The sequence below is a fragment of the Bos indicus genome, chromosome 11 (assembly GCF_029378745.1).
Source record: "Bos indicus isolate NIAB-ARS_2022 breed Sahiwal x Tharparkar chromosome 11, NIAB-ARS_B.indTharparkar_mat_pri_1.0, whole genome shotgun sequence".
NCBI lineage: Eukaryota > Metazoa > Chordata > Mammalia > Artiodactyla > Bovidae > Bos > Bos indicus.
Genome location: NC_091770.1, coordinates 18,893,943 through 18,914,768, shown reverse-complemented (window position 1 = coordinate 18,914,768; position 20,826 = coordinate 18,893,943). Strand labels below are relative to the sequence as shown.

Sequence of the window (20,826 nt, the reverse complement as noted above, 5' to 3'; positions counted from 1 at the left end):
GGAGTTTAAATCAGTATCTGGTATTTGGCTGATCTTAAGGTAGTGGCAAGCTTCAGGCACGAAGTGTACTCTGATATGAGACATGGTGGGTCTGTGGACAAAAAGACCACAGACAATAATAAGGTGAAGGAGGAGAGTTCTAACTCTAATGGTGAAAATCCCCAAATGCAAAGGAGCCCAGTAGAACCTGATGGCATTGTAACATTATGATATCCTCAGAAAGCATTTCTGTACTCTCAACATGTTTTACCTCGGGAATACACCTTTCTCATCTTTGCTCCTCCTGTTGTGACCTACACTGGGCCTGTGTGGTATGTCAACCAGAAAAACGGATTTCAAAATTACTAACTGATCTACGCATATAGCTGTCAATAGAGAATTAGTGGTTGCTGGGCAGGAGAAACGATTTTTTTCTTGGTCTTACCTATGCAGTAGGGACAACACTGGCCTTTTCTCAACACAGGTCTTTCACAGGATACAGAAGGGCAAGACTCAGAGTAACAGCTAATGACGCTATCCATGCACACGCAGCTGGTACACACGTCGGGTTTCCAGGACTCAGCTGCCAGGAATATATCCCCTTCATCGTTTTTGCAGTAACTAGGCACACTGTCATTGTGGGATGAGGAAGGCTGGAGAGGTTCATCTGCAAAAGTGAACAGAAGGTCAGCAGTGGAAAGAAGATGCTGCAAGGCACCCACTGTGCAACACAGCGAGCCTCACTCTGCCCCACACGAAGCACGCTCGCCCACCAGGCATTCGTGTGTCTCCTTAAAACAGACTCAGGAACAAAAGAGCATGTCTGACTTGGACCAGGTCTGGGTTTTTTAAGCAAACAACAGACATAAAAGGTCTGTTGCAGAGATTCTGTTAGTTGTTTGCACAACATCCATGCTACCTTTTCTCCTTAGCATAACAAAATCCTGATTTGGGGGACGGGAGGTGGGGTGGCTGAGGACTTGGACCACAAGGTTGATACGTCAGGTGGAACAATCTGCTCCTTCCTTTTCTCCCGCACGACTAGAGGCAGCTGTGTCACTAAGCTGTAGCCAATGGATTTACTGGTAATCAGGGGACCTCTGTGAAAGCTTTTGCTTCCCCCTTTTTCTTAAATATTTTTATTTTTGTTTTTGTGGCCACACCATGTGGTATGTGAGATCTTAGTTCCTCAACCAAGGACTGAACCTGACCCCCCTGCAGTGGGAGTGGAGTCTTAACCAATGGACCACGAGGGAAGTCCCAACTTACCCTTCCTTAAAAGAAGGGCAGATGTAAAGCGACCCTTAACCTTCCAGCCTTGACTATAAGCCTGTGGCCTGTAGCTGTAATACCCTTCTCATACCTGTAAAGAGAGGCCTTGCTATCACTAAGATACTAAATTGATGTGGTCAACATCTGGCTCCAAGCTTCCCATAATGCATGGAAAAGAAACCTCTACTTGTTTAAAAACTGAGCTGGGGTTTCTCCTATTTGCAGCCCCATGCAGTCCTAGCCAACCAACACCCAAACAGACTTCTAAACCTCATGTGACACTTCAATGTTCAGGCATTCACATTAATGGCTAAAAGGTGATGCAGAATGTAGTAACTCCTGAGGATGTACCCACAGAGAAACTAGCTGCAAGTCTTGTATGTTTTCCCTATGTACAGACAGACCAGAGGATCTCGAAATCTTGCAACAGAAAAGAACATCGCCAGAAAACCCTGGATATCTCTTTGGGTATTAGCATTCACTGAAATGACTTGAGAACTGTTAACTCAAGCAGAAAGCTGATGGGCTATAACAAAGGAAAGCACAAGCTGGTGAGGTTCCTGGTTGAGTAACGTCACTGACAAGAGAGCACTTCTAACAACCTCTGCACTTGAGAGTCTAGAAGAGGCAGGATGGTCCCACCCAGCGATTCTTGAAGAGAATCCCATTTTCTCAGTGGACACAGGGACAGAAGTATCATCTGTTCTTCTCAGAATCAACTTCATGAAGTCTGCTCTTTAATAAACATGTAGTGATCACAGTCCTGCAGACGCTCTCAGCGTTCCACTTTCTGTCCCCCTCATGAAGACACCCTCTGGCAACAAGTATGGCTGGACAAGGAGAGTCTCTATGAGAAGTGGGGTAGCTGCTTTGTTTTGGGCTCTGAGACCAAATTGTGTAACTGTATCTCCTACTGCCAGTCCTGAAGGCAGCAACAGAGAAAGAACAGCCACTGGTTTCCACTGCTCCAAAAGTGCTCCAGGTTCAGTTAGGAAAACTGGATCACATGCATGTGAGTTAAAGATGGGAAGATGGGACTGCTTTCTCAGGGATCTTTTCTGGTCATCCATGTTGAGGGCTAAGTTCTTTTTAAGAGACTGACTGACGTTAACTTTTGATTTGGCTGGCAATCAGGGCAACTCACACTAGTCTACGTGAGGTTCTGCAAGCTGGCATGAGGTTTCTGCGGGTTATGACAGCTTAGCTCTTGCAAGCAACATCCAACCTGGTATCTGAAAACTCAGAAGAGGAAGCAGTGATGAAATCATGAACTAGCAGCTGAAACGAATATCCTACAGTCTGGAGGGGACCTCAGGGGACACAGGGGTGTGCCAGCAGAGCTGGAGTGAGACCTGCAGCTGAGATGCAGTGTCTGCCCCACGGGCAGGAGACTAACTGAAGCCTGATGAAGGTGTCATCTGGTATCTTGCCCACGGTATCTTCCTTTGTTGGGCATCTTTCCATTTTTAGGAAGAAAGGAGAACCCCTTTTTATACCTCTGATTCCAAATATTAACAAGTTACTGACTACAGACATATAAGTATGTTTTCTGTGACCCAAATATTATTGACTAGAGATGTTTCAATATTCACTTACATAACAAATTGCCGGTCATAGGCATTAGTTTCTACAAAAATCCCCCAGTCAATAGTGTGTTAACTAACTTATTCTATTTTTCACCAGTTCTTTCGCTGGTGTTCATTCATTCTTTTTATTTCTATTCCAGCTCCCTCTCTCTTCTGTGCTATGCTTCTCTCCAACTTTAAAATACCAAAAATGAAAAGAGAATTTTTAAAAAGTGTGAAAAAGAAAGAAGTGCTCTTCTATTTTCTCCCTTTATCGTCACCTACAGGGATGGTCAATCTTTCTTCATGAGTCTACTTCTAGGCCTTGTTCTAAGCCAGGCCAGATGAGAATGTAAGTTAAGGACAGAGGGACCAACAGAGCATCAGAGGACTCCCAATCACTACAGGGATGCAATTCTTCTAGTTTTATTACCTATATATCATTTTGGGACAATATTACAATACAAGTATCCTAAGACTGGGCTTCCCAGGTGGCACCAGTGGTAAAGAATCCACTTGCCAATGCAGGAGGTGTTAGGGATGAGGTTTGATCTCATGAGTCAGGAAGATTCCCTGGAGGAGGGTATAGCAACCCCACTCCAGTATTCTTGCCTGGAGAATCCATCTCGAGAGAAGCCTGGTGGGCTACAGTCCACATGGTCGCAAACAGTTGGACAAAACTGAAGTGACTCAGCATGACATGATCCTAAGATTAGAGATGGTATTCTTCTAGCTGTGAAGTACTCCATTTATCAGTGCTGCTGTCGATCTTCACTTGAATTTTAAGACTTTTTATCACTACAACACAACTATGAATGGAAAGTTCTGAAAGATCAATGATGGGGTAGGTGACTGATTTTAAAATCTAAGATCACTCCAGGGACATGCTTATTCACAGATGTAAGTGTAGCCTTTGGAATACTGATCTAGGAAACAAAGTCCTAACATTTACGATAAAGGCTATCATTGAAGTATCCCTCAAGTTATATGCAAAGAAAGGAAGAGTCACCTAGGCATACGTTAATAAAGGAGAGGTCAAAGCCAGGTATACAGGGGGTGCTTCTTCCCATTTGCTGGTAGAATCGGAAGGACCTCTGTTCACGTGCACTGACCTTGAGGCCTGGCTCTAAGAAATCAGTCCTTAGCACACAAAGGAGTCCCATTTCTAGGGACCTCTTGTTCTTTGCCTGGGCTGAACCTCTGAATCCAGTCAGAGGTTAAATCTGGGCCCGTGGTAGTGGAGATGTCCCGTCCCCTAGATCCTAAGACAAGCAGCAACTGAGGTACTTCTCACTTTAGCTAAAGCTTCCTAGGTTACATGTGCTTTTTAATTTTTTTTAAAATATTTATTTATTTGGCTACACTTGAACTTAGCTGTGGCATGTGGGAGCTAGTTCCCTCACCAGGGATGGAACCTGGGCCCCCTGCACTGGGAGCATGGAGTCTTGGCCACTGGATCACCAGGGAAGCTCCTACATGTGCTTTTTAAAAAGTGCTTTCCTTTCCAGGCACTCCTCTCACTCTGTCGTGATTTACTTAAAAAAACCGTTCAGCTCTTCTTCTGGATTACTGCTTCATAAGACAGGAGTTGTGTCTGTTCTCATCAACCCCAGGATCCCCATGGCTCAATTCAGGCAGTCCCTAAGCACTTGTAAAATGAAGCTATAAATGGATTTAAATTCATGATTACCAGTGAAAAGACCACTCAAAGTAGTTTCCATCAGGAGGATGGGAATAGTCATGGTCATACATTAACAGAGAAACATTAGTAGGGTTTGTATCTAAGTAAAAGAGTTATGTTATACAATATAGCAGGGACTAGCGTATATTGCGTAAACAATCCATGTGCAATGCAGAAGACCCGAGTTCAATCCCTAGGTCAGGAAGATCCCCTGGAGAAGGGAATGGCTACCTACTCCAGTATTCTTGCCTGGAGAATTCCACGGACAGAAGAACCTGGTGGGCTAAGTCCATGGGGTTGCAAAGAGTTGGACACGACTAAGCGACTAACACTGTCGTTTCCAGGGTATATCATAACAACATAACACATCTGAACTATTATACTAGAAAAGATGTCATACTAATTAAGCTTTTCAGATTAACATGGTTGAAAATTACACCAAAGACTCTGTACTAAGATAATACCTAAGCAGCAGGGCATGATGACAACAGCAAAAATGTGGCTATCCCTACAATTTCATCTGATGCAATTAAAAATATCATCAATGTGAACCCAGGAAGATTTTGGACATCAACTACGCTGGTTACATAATGAAAGAATAATAGATTCCAGTTGGTTGACTAGACAATCCAATGTAAAGAAACTAATCAAATGCAAGGGTTTATGTTTTACTGAGCAAAAATGCTCTAAGAATATACATTTAGAAAATAAATGATTATTGATTTAAGTTGAAAAGATAACAGACTGAGCAATAGCAAAACTACACTAGTGTGCTATCTACTTGGTAATTATACAAATTAAGTGTCTTCTGGAAAAAAGTTATACATTCTGGTATTAATTAGAATTGCTACTTTAGTTGCAAGATCAGCAATTTATGCTTAAAAAGTCTGACAAAATTTCATTGTATTTGTTACATGACTATAAATTCATCTGCTAAGGCCAGATTATCTGAAGACTGAAAAAAAAAAGAAAACAATAGTGCTCTTTGGACATATGCAGTGCTGGTCGTTTAATACTTTCGGATCTTAATCACTGCAGATTTGAAAATGTGGGTGTTATGCATATTTTAGCGATTCTTCTGTTTAACAAAGTATCTTCATCAAACACATATATCTTACGTTTCTCAAATAATTTTACATTCTTTATCAATAACTGCTCTTCACATTTTGTAATGCCAAAGATGACTTCACAATAGCAAAATCATTTGGAATAATTTGGTGCAGCAGGACTCTCTCTTGAGTCTGAGATTTAGGGTTAAGGGAAAAAAAGGTAGAAACAATTTTCTGTTATTGTTTACAGTCACCTCTGGTGCAAAGCATACTTGGCATATGGCATAAACATGCGCTCGACAGAAGGGAGTGCATTCAGGAAGCCAGCTGCCCGGGTCACTCCTGTCTGGGATACTGGTGACTGGGCCTGGCCTGTTACCCCATGGGCTCCACCCAGCCCACTGGTCTTGCAGGATGACGAGGCTCGGGCTGTGGCCCTGGCCCTCCCCGTGACGCAGCGCCGGTTACCTGGGCACTGTGGGCAGCAGGAGTCCTGGGTGCGTGTGGGGTTCTGGCAGAGCAGCGGCGGGCACACCTCCGTCTCACACAGCACCCGCCCGCTGTGGCACGTGCACTGCGTGCAGGTGTCAATGTGCCACGTTTCTCCCTCCACAAAGTACTCTCCCCCGGGCGCGTGGCAGATGGACGGCGTGCTGAGCTCTGGCTTCTGCACCACGAAGTCATCTGCGGAACGAGAGAAGAGCCAAACACAGGAAATGATCGGGCTGCAGTCTCACCAGCTTGTGAAGAACCCGGTGCTGTGGGCTTTGAGGGACACAGGAGACGAACTGGTGGCTCCTACCCGGAGGACAGGGGAGAAAACATTCCATGCACAGAAATATAAGGCAGAAGGGCTATTTTTCAGGAAGTGGTTCAAGCCTGTCAACATGGAATGACAGAATCTGTCGAGACAATTAAATTACAGGGACCCTCACTGCTGAAGGAAATAGGAGCCTCTTAGGGGATGTCTATGAATGAGTAGGATTGTCTAGAATAAAGATCTCTCACCAACTGAATGCTCACTATGGTCCAGTTTCCATGTTTAGCACTTTACATGTGTTACTTCATTTATTCCTTACACCAGCTGTGTGAACAGGTACTGTTATCCTATTTTACTTATGACGAAACTGAGAACTCAGAATATTAAGGGGAGACAAGGCATTTGAACCTAAGTCTATGCTTCTTTGCATCACGAATATGCCTACAGATTAAACAGAATTGCCAACTGATTTGTGCCTCATCCTCCTCATTATCTCTGGGGCCCTGGGTCCTTTTAGGCTCAGAAATAAGTCCTGCTCTTAAGCAGGACACACCCCACTATAGACCAGCTGTCGGCCCAGTGAGCAGGACTGCTTTTTCAGAATTTACAGTGTGAAACCTCACTTGAGACTAAACATTTGGTGATATGATCAAGAGAGGTAAATGCTCAGAGGTTGACGGTAAGTATGAGCTCTTTCTCCCCAGTGGAGGGGGAATTTGGAGCTCCTGGTGAGATGATAAAGATAGAGAGGGAATTTAATGCTGAAAACGTCTGAAGAGGCACTGGGAGTTGCCCTGAAGTTGTGCTGGGGAAATGAGAAGTATGAAGATATTAACCGTGTTCATATCATCCAAACACAACAGGCGTTTCAAGAAGGTGCTGACAGTGGGGCACCCCGCGGAGCAGCCGTCTGCAGACACTGCGGCGGGCTCACGCCTGGAGCTCAGCGGAAATCGGGCCCCAGAAGATCTACTCTGTTTGTGCAGAGACGCTCAGAGCTGACATCTCCTCAGCACTCATGGGCTGTGTCTTTCCAAGCAGTGTTCAGCCTGAGAGTTAGCAATACTGCGGAGATACAGTGGTGTGGGCCCGGGTCCAGCTAAGAAGGTAACTTTTAAGACAGCTTCATCTCCAGGGAGCTAGTAAAGACTAAAACTTTGACCAAGTGTACATACCACAGAAAACTGACATCAGCTAGCACTTATGTGCATAAGCAACTGGGCCAGACATTCTAGTATATGCGGGAAGTAGAGAGGAAGATAATTAGGATAAAAATTGGGCTGGTATGAGATAAAAGTACATTTCTCATGGCTTACAGGAAAAGATAAAATTGTTCCAAAGAGCATCATCGCACTAATGTTGGAGAGAGGCTCCCGTTGGAAAGGACTTGCAGAGGGTTGAGAATTGCTGCTCTTCTAAACGTGGATGACTAGGGAAAATGGTCAGATGAAAAATGACATGTGTGTGCAGGTGCCTTACTGTGATTTCCTTTGCTATATACATCCATGTGCCTCAAGGCAAAACATGAGTGATCAGATGTGACAGAAAAACTGAAAGGTAGAAAAAGTAAAAGGTAGAAGGTAAGAGAGATAGGGGAAAGAAATCTGAGAAACCGTATCATCTAGCGAATCTTCTATCAGAAGATTCAGAGGTTGCTCATTTATCTCAGAAGGAAAAATAGCTGATCTCTGAATAGAAGATAGGAGAAAATACTCTTTAAAGTAGGAGTAGGAGTCCGTGAATGTATCAGTGCTGGGGTATCTATTCAGAAAGATCCATACATGGCAACTCACTGAAGATTTTTGGAAGAAAACATACCTACATATTTATGTATGCCAATACCTATATGTTTTTGTATGTGTATGTCTAGATAGTCACTCATCCACAATTACACACTAATAATTCTGTGTGTGTTTGCATAGGAACTTTCCATATCTCTGTAATAGACAAAACTACATTTGTTTCTCTGACTTGCCATACTCAAGTCAGTCATCTATTCTCAGTAGTATCTTTGCATTTCCACCAGTTAGAGTTCTTCATTGAGTACCAAGTTTAGCAAAGACCCAGATGCAGGCCACACTCTACACTCTCATGCTCATAATTAAAGCATGGGGGTCTTCATGGGAATAAATGATTCTTCTTTCCCCTAAGAGTCATATCAGTTCTGTCTCATTAGATTTGTTTACTTATCTTCTGTTTCAGTAGACACTGGTGGTTTTTCATATTTAACTAGCAAAACATGAACCAGGAAACAGTTTAGATACAGAGCACATCTGGCTTAACCAGGGGAAACAAAACAAACTTTGTCACCGGGCCCACTATTAAAGGGGCATGGAGGCTGCCTAGAACTTTCCTTAGTTATCAAGGTATATAGAATCTCAGGGCTGAAAGGGACTTCCAGTGCCCCTCTGCCCACTCCCACCCTGGCAGGCAAAGCAGGTGCAGACCAAGGTGCTAGTGTGTGGTACCTTCCCTCCCAGGCTGAGCCTGCCTTGCTGCCAAAGGCCCAGATCTCAGGTTCTTGAGTGTACCTGCTGCACAGGCAGAGGGAGATACAGAACCAGGACTGACCAGGGGAAATACCATCACTACTCTAAACGCAAACAGTACATTTCAACTTTAAAAGAAATCTGATGCAAGACTCAGGAGACTTCATGTCTCTCTGGCCAGCCAGCGGACACACTATTTTACTTTGGTTAAGAGAGTTAATCTCTGTGTCTGTTTTCCAAATGAAAATATGCCTGAGTTTATTTTTCCCTAACTCAATGACCTCCACTTAGTGGAAGAAATAATAAATATAAAACCGTGCTGAGCTCTTTGCTTGTTAAGGCACTAGATGAGGTATTATCGTAATAATTACTGTTATGGACAACCATAATTTGGAGCACTGTGAATTATAAATCTGTTCTTCTACTAACTTATTTTGATGAGCATTATTATGATTTAAATGTTTTGGATATGTGGTCACTCTAAACATCTCCGTTTGACAAGACTGCCATATATCTATTAATTAGGAATAAAAAAAAGCAACAGCCACAGACTTCAGTAATTCTCTCCCTCTCGATTATTACTTTATAAATAAGAAGCTTTCATGAGATAAAATCAACACCAAGCCCCTCCAATAAACTAACACATTCAGCCTCAATACACTATCCATAAAGTGGAGGGCTGAAGTTTTAATTTTAAGTACGTAAGCCCACAAACCTTTATACAAATGGAGTTCAAAGACCAATCAGTAAAATGGAGTTCAAACCTTCAAAATTTAGGAGAGTGCTTTTAGAGCTCTAGAATAGTCTAGTGGTTTCTGGCTAATCATTTATCATGCCCTGTTGATGCTTGTGGCTACTGCTGATGAAAACCAGAGAGTTGGAAGTGTGTTCCAGGGGTCGTCCCCTGCGCTCCCCCCAGAGTTAGAGATGTGATGAGGCCCTAGGAGGCAGAAGTCGCTTGCTTAGGGAGAGAACGAGACGTCAGCCAGCCTTTACCTGAACATGATGGGCAGCACCGTCCCGGGTGAATGGTGGGGTTGCCACAGGCAGGCACGGGGCAGGTGATCAGAGCGCACATCTCCCGTCCACTGTGACAGTAGCATTCCCGACACCCATCATGCCAGCTCTCCCCATTTTTATGATGATGGCCATCCATGGATAGACACGTGCCTGACAGGACGGGTGGCCCGGCGGAGGCAGAGACCTCTGGACAGACAGAAGGCAGCCTGGTAAAGCAGCAGCTACTGCACAGGAGAAACAGCCTGCAGTGTCTTCACAGGCAGCGCTACCCAGTCACCAAAAAATCCCGTTTACAGAGCACAGTTCGTGATATGGGAAAGGATCATGAAAAGAATTCATGTAAATATGCCCTCAATTTTGAAAAATGGGAGGAAAAAACCCTTACAAATCCATGTCTCACCTTCTGGAAGGCTTATAACTGAATTTTCCTCCTTTCACTCTACATTCTCTTATGTGCTCAGTCTGTCCAACTCTTTGAGACCCCATGGACTGTAGCCCGCCAGGCTCCTCCATTCACAGGATTTTCTAAAACCAAGTGGGGTGGGCAGTGGGGGCTACAGTCCACGGAGTTGCAAGAGATGGTCCCCTAGAGAGTGATGGTGCTGTCAGAGCGGACAATGACCAGCAAAACTGTTTCACTGACAGGCTGTCTTTTTCTTGGTTTCTGGGGCAAGGGCATGCACTAGCACTTACCTCTGCACTTGCAGATGAGACAGCCATGACTGTCCTTCTGGAAACCCAGGGAGCAGATCTTACTGCACCGGAGCTCTGGGCATTTCTTACAGCGACAGATGTCACAGCCGTGCTTATTCTTCCTGGGTAATTAAAATTTTGTCAGAGGTCAGAAAATCTGAAAGTCTCAAATGACGCCCGAGTGCTCACCCCAGGGTCATGGAAGTGGTATTGTCATTAAGCAGAATGATTTGACCTTCTTCTCTCATGACCCCCTGGAGTGATGAGTAATTAGCTCCCTGGGGCAATGACCACCATCCACCCATGGCCAAGGGTTAGAACTGCCCAAGCACTGAGGTGTCTCTAGGATATGACTATCAGAATCTCAATGACATGACTGTTGATTTGATTAGGAAAAGTGGTACCAAATACAAAAAAGGATGAATGTGGAACTCCATGAATAAGAAGGTGAAGGACATATGGCTGGTCAATACTGGAGGCCAGCATTAAAGGCAGAAGTCCTCCTTTTGTTAGGGTCACTGCCTTCCTCACATGACCACATTCTCTTAAGAAATTTCAGATACCAGTAAACATTTTATTGAGATATCTATAGAATCTTGTAGTACACAGACAGAGAGCTAAAGGACACACAGACATGATGAAGAATAAAACATCTGAGAAGTTTTACAGTCAATGTCCGATAATTATTTCATTCATCAATAAAGAATACCAATTGAAAAATGCTCCACCTATGGGGCATGACTGAAGCACAGAGAATAAAGGAAAATGGCTGGATGAATATAAACTAGAACATAAACTAGAGTGCCTAAATTTTGTGCCTAAATTATCATCAGGAAGATGATAATAAATATGTGCTTATTAAAATATCACCATAGTTCAAGTGGACCAAAAAATTCTTAGCAACAATTCCTTGTTTTCTCTAAAAGGAGAATGGTTTTCTCTAAAAGGAGAATGATCTTCCCTGTTACAAAAGGCATTCATCTGCTCTCCTCTTCGTTCTGTTCACTATCTGCAGCTCCAGGTCCTCTCTTAGACTTAACATCTCCTCCACACGCTTTCCCCTAGCTGGGCTTCCTGGGCAGCAGAGAAGGAGTTAAGTCTAGCTACGTTTAAGTTCCATCCCAGGGAGCCCTAAGTGGCAACAGTGGTGCTCAACTAAAAACAAACAAATAAATAAACCCTGTTTTTTCTTATGTTGGACAAATTAAGAGATTCTAAAAGATGACAGCCCTGTGGGAAACGTTGGTATAGAACTGCCCAAGTGACAAACTACAATCTGCTAAGTGGAATGAGAACTAACACCAGGGTTTACATATTTACGTCAATATAATGAAAACAATGAATTAAATGAATGGCTCATACTCATGTCATGGACTGTGCCATTTCTGAGCCCTAACAAGTCTTTAATGGATTTGTTTGTACATTCATTTATTCACCCGTCCATTCCTTCTCTCCAACCCCCTCCCTTGTGTAAGCATTTGCTGCATAAACACAGTAATGATCCACTCAGCAGGTGTACATGAGCATTAACCTAATACTCCCATGTGGTGTCTGGCCAAGATTTCTCCTTCAGAGGCTGTCCTTGAAACACATGTGCTAGCCATTCATTTGCCTACAGCACTCAACTTGGTCCTCCTTGAATGTGTTTAATGACAGGAATATCAAGTGGAATCTACAATCCTCTAAGAGACTCCTCTCCAAAACGAAGTTTGGACTTGAGTGCAGCCTGCATTCTGAACTGTTATAATGCTGTAGCAAAAGGTTGTAGGTAGTATTATGATAATAATCCTTTATTCTGCATTAGCAATTAAGCTAAGAAATAACTCTACTTTTATTAGTATTGCATTCACATTTTAGGATTAAGAATAATGATGATTTATTAGTTAACTTGGGGAATTTTAAAAGAATAATGTCTCCAACTTAATTATCCAATTAAAATTAAGGTTCCTCTCTCCCTGTTAAACATGAATTTCCAGGGAGAATAATAAAAACAATGCCTGTAAGATGCTGGGCAAGAGATGATGGCTCCAAGTCCCTTATACTACCAGCATTATATAAACATATCATATTGGAAAGGGAGACAGACTAAAACGGAAGGAACCAAGGCAGGAATGAGAAAGAAAAATTCTGAAAGGCTATTTTTAAGGAACCAATTTGACACATGCAGAAGGAGATGCTAAGACAGACAGTAAAGTAACAAATGTGAAATATCTATTTTCCCCCGAGAATAATCTGAATGTTCATGGGGTTTGAGTCAATCAAGAATATTTGAAAATTTAAGTCATAATTCTTATCTCCAAGGAAATTCATAAAATCTACTGCTACTGAAAAAAAAAGCATAGTGTAAACTGTAGACAAGCATCAAGGTAAGATAGGGAGGCAGGTAAGGATGCTCCATATTGCAAATCAGCAGCTTGACAGCTACTGATTCATCCTAAGGTATGGATTGAATAGGTTATCACAAAACAGTTGCTGGGACAGCTGTGCAAAGTCGAAGGGCTTACATCTCTGGGACCTCATGAGAGGTCCACTCCCTCTGGCAGTGTCCAAAGGTCCTGCCTATGAGGAGATTTCACCCAACAGGCCCAAAGGGCAGTGTCATAACAAGGCCCTGGCCCGTCTTCCAAAAGAGTAAAACCTGATTCCTATCCTTGGACATACCTCCTCTCCCCACTTTCCGATTCCTCTAACAAAACCAGCACAGATACTTCGGACTTCAGTACACCACTGATTTGTTCACAAACACACAAAAACAGCCTCCCGAAACAGGTAACACACTTCCTCAAGTTACAGACAACCGAGAAGAGCTCTTCTGATTGAGAAATACGTACAGGTATCCGAATGGACAATGCTTTTCGCAGACTGTAGGTCTGCACTTCCGGGGGCGCGGGCGGCACTGACAGGTCTCACAGCCGTAGGCGTCAGTTAGGAAGCCGAAGGGGCAGTTCAAGGTGCAGCCTCGCCTGAGGCCCGTGCAGAGCTCCTCCCCTGTGAAGACACACGGACAGCACGTTTCTTCCAAAGATGAAGGGACCAGAACACACCCTCGCCTTCCCTGATCTTCCAGTCTTCCACAGATGTGAAGTTCTCAGTTCCACCAGAGCATCAGCAATGGTTAAAAACGTGCCATTTCACGTTTATCATGGTTATCGGAATGTAGCTTCACGTTTTGGTACTAATATACAGAATAAAGCTCAACTTTATTGACGATACTCAATAAAGTTTCTTTATTTAATTTGTTCTTATCGGTCACTTCAAACCACTGATTACTATTTATTATTCAAATGTGAGAACTGGAAGCTTACACCTCAAATTTCATTATGCATTTTGTTCCTACTGCATGCCCATGAGAAGCACATTCACATATGTTTACTTTTAAGAGTTTTAGATGTTACTGTATAATACTGTGTACTATATGGGGCATAAAGGACTGCTTACCTTTTCCTTAAGAGGTATATTTCTAATAACTAATACAAAGTGAAATAATCAGTGTTTCACCTAGATACTTTTTCCCCATTGCTGAAAAATATTCAGCTATTTAGATATACTTGGCTAATTGACAAAAAATGTATGTGCCAAAGAAATATCTAGATTAACGTTTATCCACTATTTGAAATGTTCAAACTGTCCCCTGTTGGCAGAACCTGGAGTGATGGCTAACTGTCCTCAGTCATAACTTACTGTAGAAGAGGGGAAAAGAGGGAAGACGAGATGGTGGCTGGCACAAGAAACTTCTATTAGCTTAACAGAAATCTTCTAAAGAAATTTAAAAGGTGTGACACAGGGATTACAAGAGTAACATAAGCAATAAAAATGTTAAGGTAAATAAGAAAAGCATGCTTGGTGATGTAACTAAAGAAAGTTGATGTCTGTCTAAATTAAATGCAGAATTTGAAAGATAATCAAATTTAAAGAAGCAGATATGATGATGGCGAAAGTGCGGCCATGTTTCATCAGTGTTCTGTGTGGACGGTAAAATGGGAAGCAGGGACTACTTTTGTTGGATAAATGCATTTATGTGGATATCCTTTGAGCATAAACATTGTAAATAATGTACACGTCATTGGGAAAAACAGAACACACGTCGCTTCCACACACAAATCCTTTAATCTAAATTTAAACCTTGCTGCTGCTTAGTTGCTTCAATCGTGTCTGACTCGTGTGACCCTATGGACTGCAGTCCGCCAGGCTCCTCTGTCCATGGGATTCTCTAGGCAAGAGAAAGAGAGTGGGTTGCCATGCCCTCCTCCAGGGGATAGTACCGACCCAGGGATCGAACCAGGGTCTCCTGCATTGCAGGCAGATTCTTTACCACTGAGCCACCAGGGAAGCCCCCAAATTTAAACCTTAACTACAATTAAATAGGTGAAATGGGTTCATGTTTTACATAAATATTTTAAGATAGCATCTTTTGTGAATCTAGCTGGCAACACTTGATATTTAATATGCTATCTTTTAAAAAGGATAATGTGATTTATGGTATAATTTTCTAGTTTGTCATCATCATAAACCTTTCATTACACATATTTAATGTAACCTCATGGGTCTGTATCACACAGTGAAGCAACTGATTACTAATTTGCATCCTTAAAAGCAATATTCTAAATGGCTCATTTAAAATTTTATAATTATATGGCTTGAAAGGTCATCATTGCCTCCCCATTATTACAGGGATGATGAAGGAGGGAGAAGACTTTCATAGCCACACTTCTTTCTCTGACACCAAGATCTAAGTTGTGAGTCCATTTTTTTTTTTTTATTTGCAGAAATTTTAAACCTTGACATCAAGTACATTATGTTGGGAATTAAAAACACCCTGAGAACACCCCTGGGGACTGAATTCCTTGAAACCCTAAGTCTGAGCACCTCTGTGCTTTCATTTTTCTGGTGGTCCTGTAAAGACAAGGAGTTTTCCCACAGATCTTAAATTTATTGGGTTGGCCAAAAAATTTGTTCAGGTTTAGCCGGCAAGACCTGAACAAACTTTCTGGCCAACCCAGCAGAATGGGCTTTCATCCTTAATAAAAGCTGTTGCATCAACTAAGCTTAAAAATTTTGAAAGAAACTAAGTTTGTCTTTACCCTCTGCTTTGCAGTAGAAGGGAACTTCAAGCAAAGGCTGCTACGTTTAAACAGAAACACAGGACATTCATGGTCTTCAGACTGGCTGTGACTTCTTGAGCAGGTTGCCACTGTGCTGCCCTGACTTGGGATAGCTCATCAGCCTGCTATCTCATTTCCCTCCCCAGAAGAAGGGAGCTCTAGGGCAGGGACCCACTTATAGTCCAGGTGCTATCATGGTGTTCACCATGGAGCGAGCACTCAACAAGTACTTGTAAGGGAATGAACCCGTCAAAATTCTTGCTATTTACTCCTCCACTCTCATCAAGACTGACATGCTCATAGAAAATAATGGGATGAAAAAACTTAGTATCAAAAAACTTTAACAATACCGTTAAAGTTTTTTGATACTAAGTTTTTTCTGCTGCTGCTGCTAAGTCGCTTTAGTCATGTCCGACTCTGAACGACCCCATAGACGGCAGCCCACCAGGCTCCCCCGTCCCTGGGATTCTCCAGGCAAGAACACTGGAGTGGGTTGCCATTTCCTTCTCCGATGGAGGAAAGTGAAAAGTGAAAGTGAAGTCGCTCAGTTGTGTCTGACTCTTCGTCACCCCATGGACTGCAGCCTACCAGGCTCCTCCGTCCATGGGATTTTCCAGGCAAGAGTCCTGGAGTGGGATGCCATTCTAAATGTCTCCAAATATCTAACTCAGAAATAGGGAACATTAAAGATTTCAAAGTATTCCTAGATCCATGTATCAATTATGAACTTTTCTTCAGAGAAGTATAACTTTAAGGCAAACATTTTACAAGAAGATGAGAACAGATACACTAGAAACATCTTATTTATAGATGGGTAGGGTTTATAGGTTTGTTTCAAAAGCTTCAGTAGAAAGAATGGTGAAAGTGAAAGTGAACTTGCTCAGTCGTGTCTGACTCTTTGTGACCCCATGGACTATAGCCCACCAGGCTCCTCCATCCATGGAATTTTCCAGGCAAGAGTACTGGAGTGGGTTGCCATTTCCTTCTCCAGGGGATCTTCCTGACCTAGGGATTGAACCCCTGTCTCCCGCATTGTAGGCAGACGCTTTTACTGTCTGAGCCACCAGGGAAACCTTTATGTTTATAATGTTTCAATGGTATGACTTCACTGTGATCCAAAAATGCCTTCCAATCCAGAGGGGAAAATTTCCATTGAAGAGAAGTGATAAATAATGGCGAACTACAGAGCCTGTATGATATGGCTGGTTGACAGCAGCTATGCAGTAAACTTTGTTTATTTGGGAGAAAAAAAGATGCTTTTGCTCCCAGGGGCACAGCGTGGCCCCAGCTGTGGGGAGCACGGTTTGTACTTTGCTTTAAGGGAGCACCACGGGGGCTGCACACAGAACAGTGTGACGGCGCCCCCAGAACTGCGCTGCGCTTCTCCCCACAGGGCTTCACGCTCTGGGGCTCTGGCAGTTCCCGCCCATCTGCAAGCAGCTAAGGATACCGCAGACAGAGCTCCCAAGGCTGCTAAATTAAGAAGTGTAACCCTGCAAACAGTGGTCCCAATTTTGCCCCTGATAAGTGTCTGTTCAGAGTAACAATGACATGAAAACAGGAGCCTGCCTCTGTGCACTTGATGCTGCAAGCTTCTTTAGATGCTTGCTTCAGATATATATTTCATGAAAACGCTGAAAGCTTTTTCTCTTCCTGCTACCATTAGTTTTCTATGTCTGCATTAGTTTCTAGCTAAAAGCTTTTATTAATCCCTAGAATTACAGAATGTTAAAAACTGGAAGAGAAGTTACAAATAATTTGATGAAATCCACTTGATTTTAAAATGTAAATGAGATGCTAAAAGATTGACACCATTTAATTAATATGGATGTCATTTACTATATACAGTACCTATAGTAAGCGGAAGTGCATAATGTATGACGGCAAACATTTTGGTTAAAGTAATGCTACTAACAGCTTGGTATCAATAAAGTTATTTTTAGTAGCTCATCCAAATGATTTTGATTTTGACCTCCGTTTCTACTGAGCATTCTTAAACATTTTCCACCATGTTTCTTTTCTTTATTCTAAATATGTCTTTGAAAAAATGAGTCAGGGACAGTTTAAATTGTCTGTATGCTCCTGATGCATTACTTCGCTTGAGAGTGTTATAAGAAATGTTATTTGTTACGGGTTAAAAAAGCAAAGTTACAACATGTTCAAATAAAATCATCCTTTGTCATATACCTTTCAGGTTATTTTTAAAGAATTTTTTTTTGTTTTGATGTGAACCATTTTTTGAAGTCCTTATTGACTTGGTTACAATATTGCTTCTGTTTTATCTTTTTGGTTTTTTGACCCTGAAGTATTTGGGATCTCAGCTCACTGACCAGGGATTGAACCTGCAACCCCCTGCAATGGAAGGTTCACTGGACCACCAGGAAGTCCCTCTATGTTCTTTTTAAGGATGTGTTTCTTCTGGGTTTTGATTTCAATCTTCAGTGACTATCTATGATATGCTTGACTATAATGTAATAGCATTACAACCTAATATCATATAACCAATATTACCAACACATTACCAATACTAGTCAGGGATAAGGTCCATTTTTATCTTTTTCGTACTCCTAGGGTTTGGCATATAGTAGACACTCAATAAACGCTAGATGAATGAAAGGAATGAACCAGCAAACAACCAACCAGCCCCAGAGGAGAAACAGTCATTTGGTGCTGGTCTTAATTTTAAGAAAGAAATCTTGACACCAGTGGTCTATACATATAGTCTAACTCCTAAGGGAAAACTTGGGTATAGATGGTTAGGACCAATGCATATGAAACAGACTTCGGTGGGATGCAGAAAAATAATGTAAAGGAGAGATTTAGACAAAATCCATACTTAACATGTAGCTGCAACGGGCAAAAGAACATATTTAGCCATCCTTCAGTACAAAGGACTTTCATTTTTCAAAACCAGGTGAAAGAGACTGAGAATATTCAAGGGTTAAAATGAAAAGGCGAAAGGAAAGCTGTTTGCATGTCTGCCCGCAGAGGACAGGCAGAACGCGAGGCAGGCTGGTGTCGGAGCAGAGGAGGGGAAGCTGGGGGCTTTCCACGTCAGCCAGCTCCAGCTGACTCAGAAAAGCATGTTATAAAACAGCTATTGTGCAGAGTAAACAATTACCGTATGTCAGGTACTAAAGCTAGCTTTGCATTCATTAATTAGTTGTCCTCCAAATAACCCATTAATTTGGTATTATTACCTGCCCTGTATAGCCACAGACACAGAGGCTCTGGGAAATAAAGCAACCTACCCAATCACCCAGAGACAAGTCAGTCTGATGCCAGAGGCTTGGTGGGGAGTTGGGTCCATACAATCACAAGAATCTGACAACTGAGGATGTGGCAGTTTGGTTTAATTTGACTCACCTATCAAAAGGTGTCAGGATTGCTAATGGCAGGGGATGACAGCAGGAAGGCTCTATGGCTTTGTCATGTACCTTCCGTGTACTTTTGCTTGTTTGATGCAGACAAAATGACAAATTCCAGTTGACACAAAACGCAACGGTCTCCTGTACTTATTTCCTCCTACGTGTTAATGAAATGAAGGCACAAAGCAAGCAGGACGTGGGGCTGTTCCTTTGACAAAGCCAGGCAGAGCAGAATTCTCCTGATAGTCTCAACTTGCGAAAAGCCAGTCAGATGTTTTTGACTGGCTCCACTGACAACTGAGGGAAATTGCTTCTTTGGATTTGACTTACAAAGGGCTCACTGTGAATCAGCTGGGTGCTTATGTAAGTGTGCCCATGTGGCCACAAGTTCACAACACCAAAGCCCAGGTGAAGACTGTGAGTGGGGTGATTAGGCACAATGAAACATAAATCTTTAGACTTCAAAAAATTCAGGGAAAAATATTAGGTATGCTCCCATGATCAAAATGGGTATATAGCTCAAGAGATACAAGAGAAGGATTAAAATGTAAACGCTTTGTGATACAATCACTAATTATTTTGGGGTCAAAAAACTCAAGCTGACCATTTAAGCCAACAGATACAGCTGCCAAAGCAGGTGCCTAGTGAACTTGGCCTTCCACAGGGAGATAAAGAAGGCAGATAGGTGTATAATAGGGACCTGCCCTCCTCTGAACAGAAACAAGTGTAGGAAGGCAGACAGTTCCTGATTGGTTGAGGCTTATGGGAAATTTAGAGGTAGGAACGACCATCATCACAGTAGTTTGATAATCTCCCTTGCAGCACTAACTCCATCTGGCAGACAGTATGATGGTAACAAGTAACTGAGAAAACTGAATTATGCAACTTCTACTGAGTATCTGGTCTTCATCAAAAATATCCTTACAAAGAACAGCATTGAACAATTAAGGAGAAGAGGAATACAGAGTCCAAGAACACTGATAAATCAGAAGGTGATCATCTCTCTACATTAATTGATTCCAACTCTCTGTGCCTAGGGTAATTATACCTAGAGGCTCACAGAGAACCTGCTGATTATAGAAGCACTGTCCGTATTTGGAAACATCAGAGCAAAAAGAAAAAGTTCAGAAAACTAAAGAGGCCAACTGTCGATTCAAAAGGACAAAGGACTAACACTACAGAAACTAAGCTTGACATTGACAACTGAAAATCCTGCAGAATGAACGTTTAAACGTGGGATTTTCGACATTTAGGAAAGAAACCAACGACTACCAGAAGGCAGCATGCTGAAAGTGAAAGTCGCCCAGTCGTGTCCGACTCTTTGCGACCCCGTGGACTATGCAGTCCATGGAATTCTCTAGGCCAGAATACTGGAGTGGGTAGCCATTCCCTTCTCCAGGGTACCTTCCCAACCCAGGGATGGAACCCAGGTCTCCTGCACTGCAGGCGGATTCTTCACCAGCTGAGCCACAGGGCAGTATAGGTTTGTGAAAAACAATCCATACCCTACCAACTTCATCACGTTTAAAGTAGGGTTTCCAGCAAAGAAGTGTTGCAAATAGAATGTATTTTGATCTTAGATAAGGTACAGGCCAAGAGTTTCAAGATTTCTTTGTGGAGATGGAGCTGTTATGATGTTAGCTGAGTAACTCCAAAGAAAAAGTGAAGATTGTGTTCAAAGTCATTCACAGGCAGGTCTTTGGTGCTAACAGGGCCCTGTCCTTGGTTCTGTACAACTTATTTTAGGGCAGTGATTTAGATGAGGACATGTAAGTTATGCTCATTTAATATAAACTGAGAGACACAGATAAAGTATGAGATCATATCATCAAGATTCAAAAATTTCCC

General features: G+C 42.5%; 1 protein-coding gene across 4 annotated transcripts in view; it reads right to left on the bottom strand.

Annotated features, from left to right (window-relative positions):
- CRIM1 (cysteine rich transmembrane BMP regulator 1) overlaps positions 1 to 20,826 on the bottom strand; it is a 209,324-nt gene that overhangs the window by 34,269 nt on the left and 154,229 nt on the right. For 3 of the 4 annotated variants that reach the window (XM_070798502.1, XM_070798500.1, XM_070798499.1), the window contains 5 exons: positions 13,340 to 13,496; positions 10,509 to 10,630; positions 9,792 to 10,001; positions 6,015 to 6,230; positions 425 to 646 (listed from right to left, as the gene is read on the bottom strand). In XM_070798502.1, coding sequence (XP_070654603.1) covers positions 425 to 646; positions 6,015 to 6,230; positions 9,792 to 10,001; positions 10,509 to 10,630; positions 13,340 to 13,496 — 927 coding nt within the window. The remainder of the gene's footprint in view (positions 1 to 424; positions 647 to 6,014; positions 6,231 to 9,791; positions 10,002 to 10,508; positions 10,631 to 13,339; positions 13,497 to 20,826) is intronic. The other variant, XM_070798501.1, reaches the window with a different exon arrangement.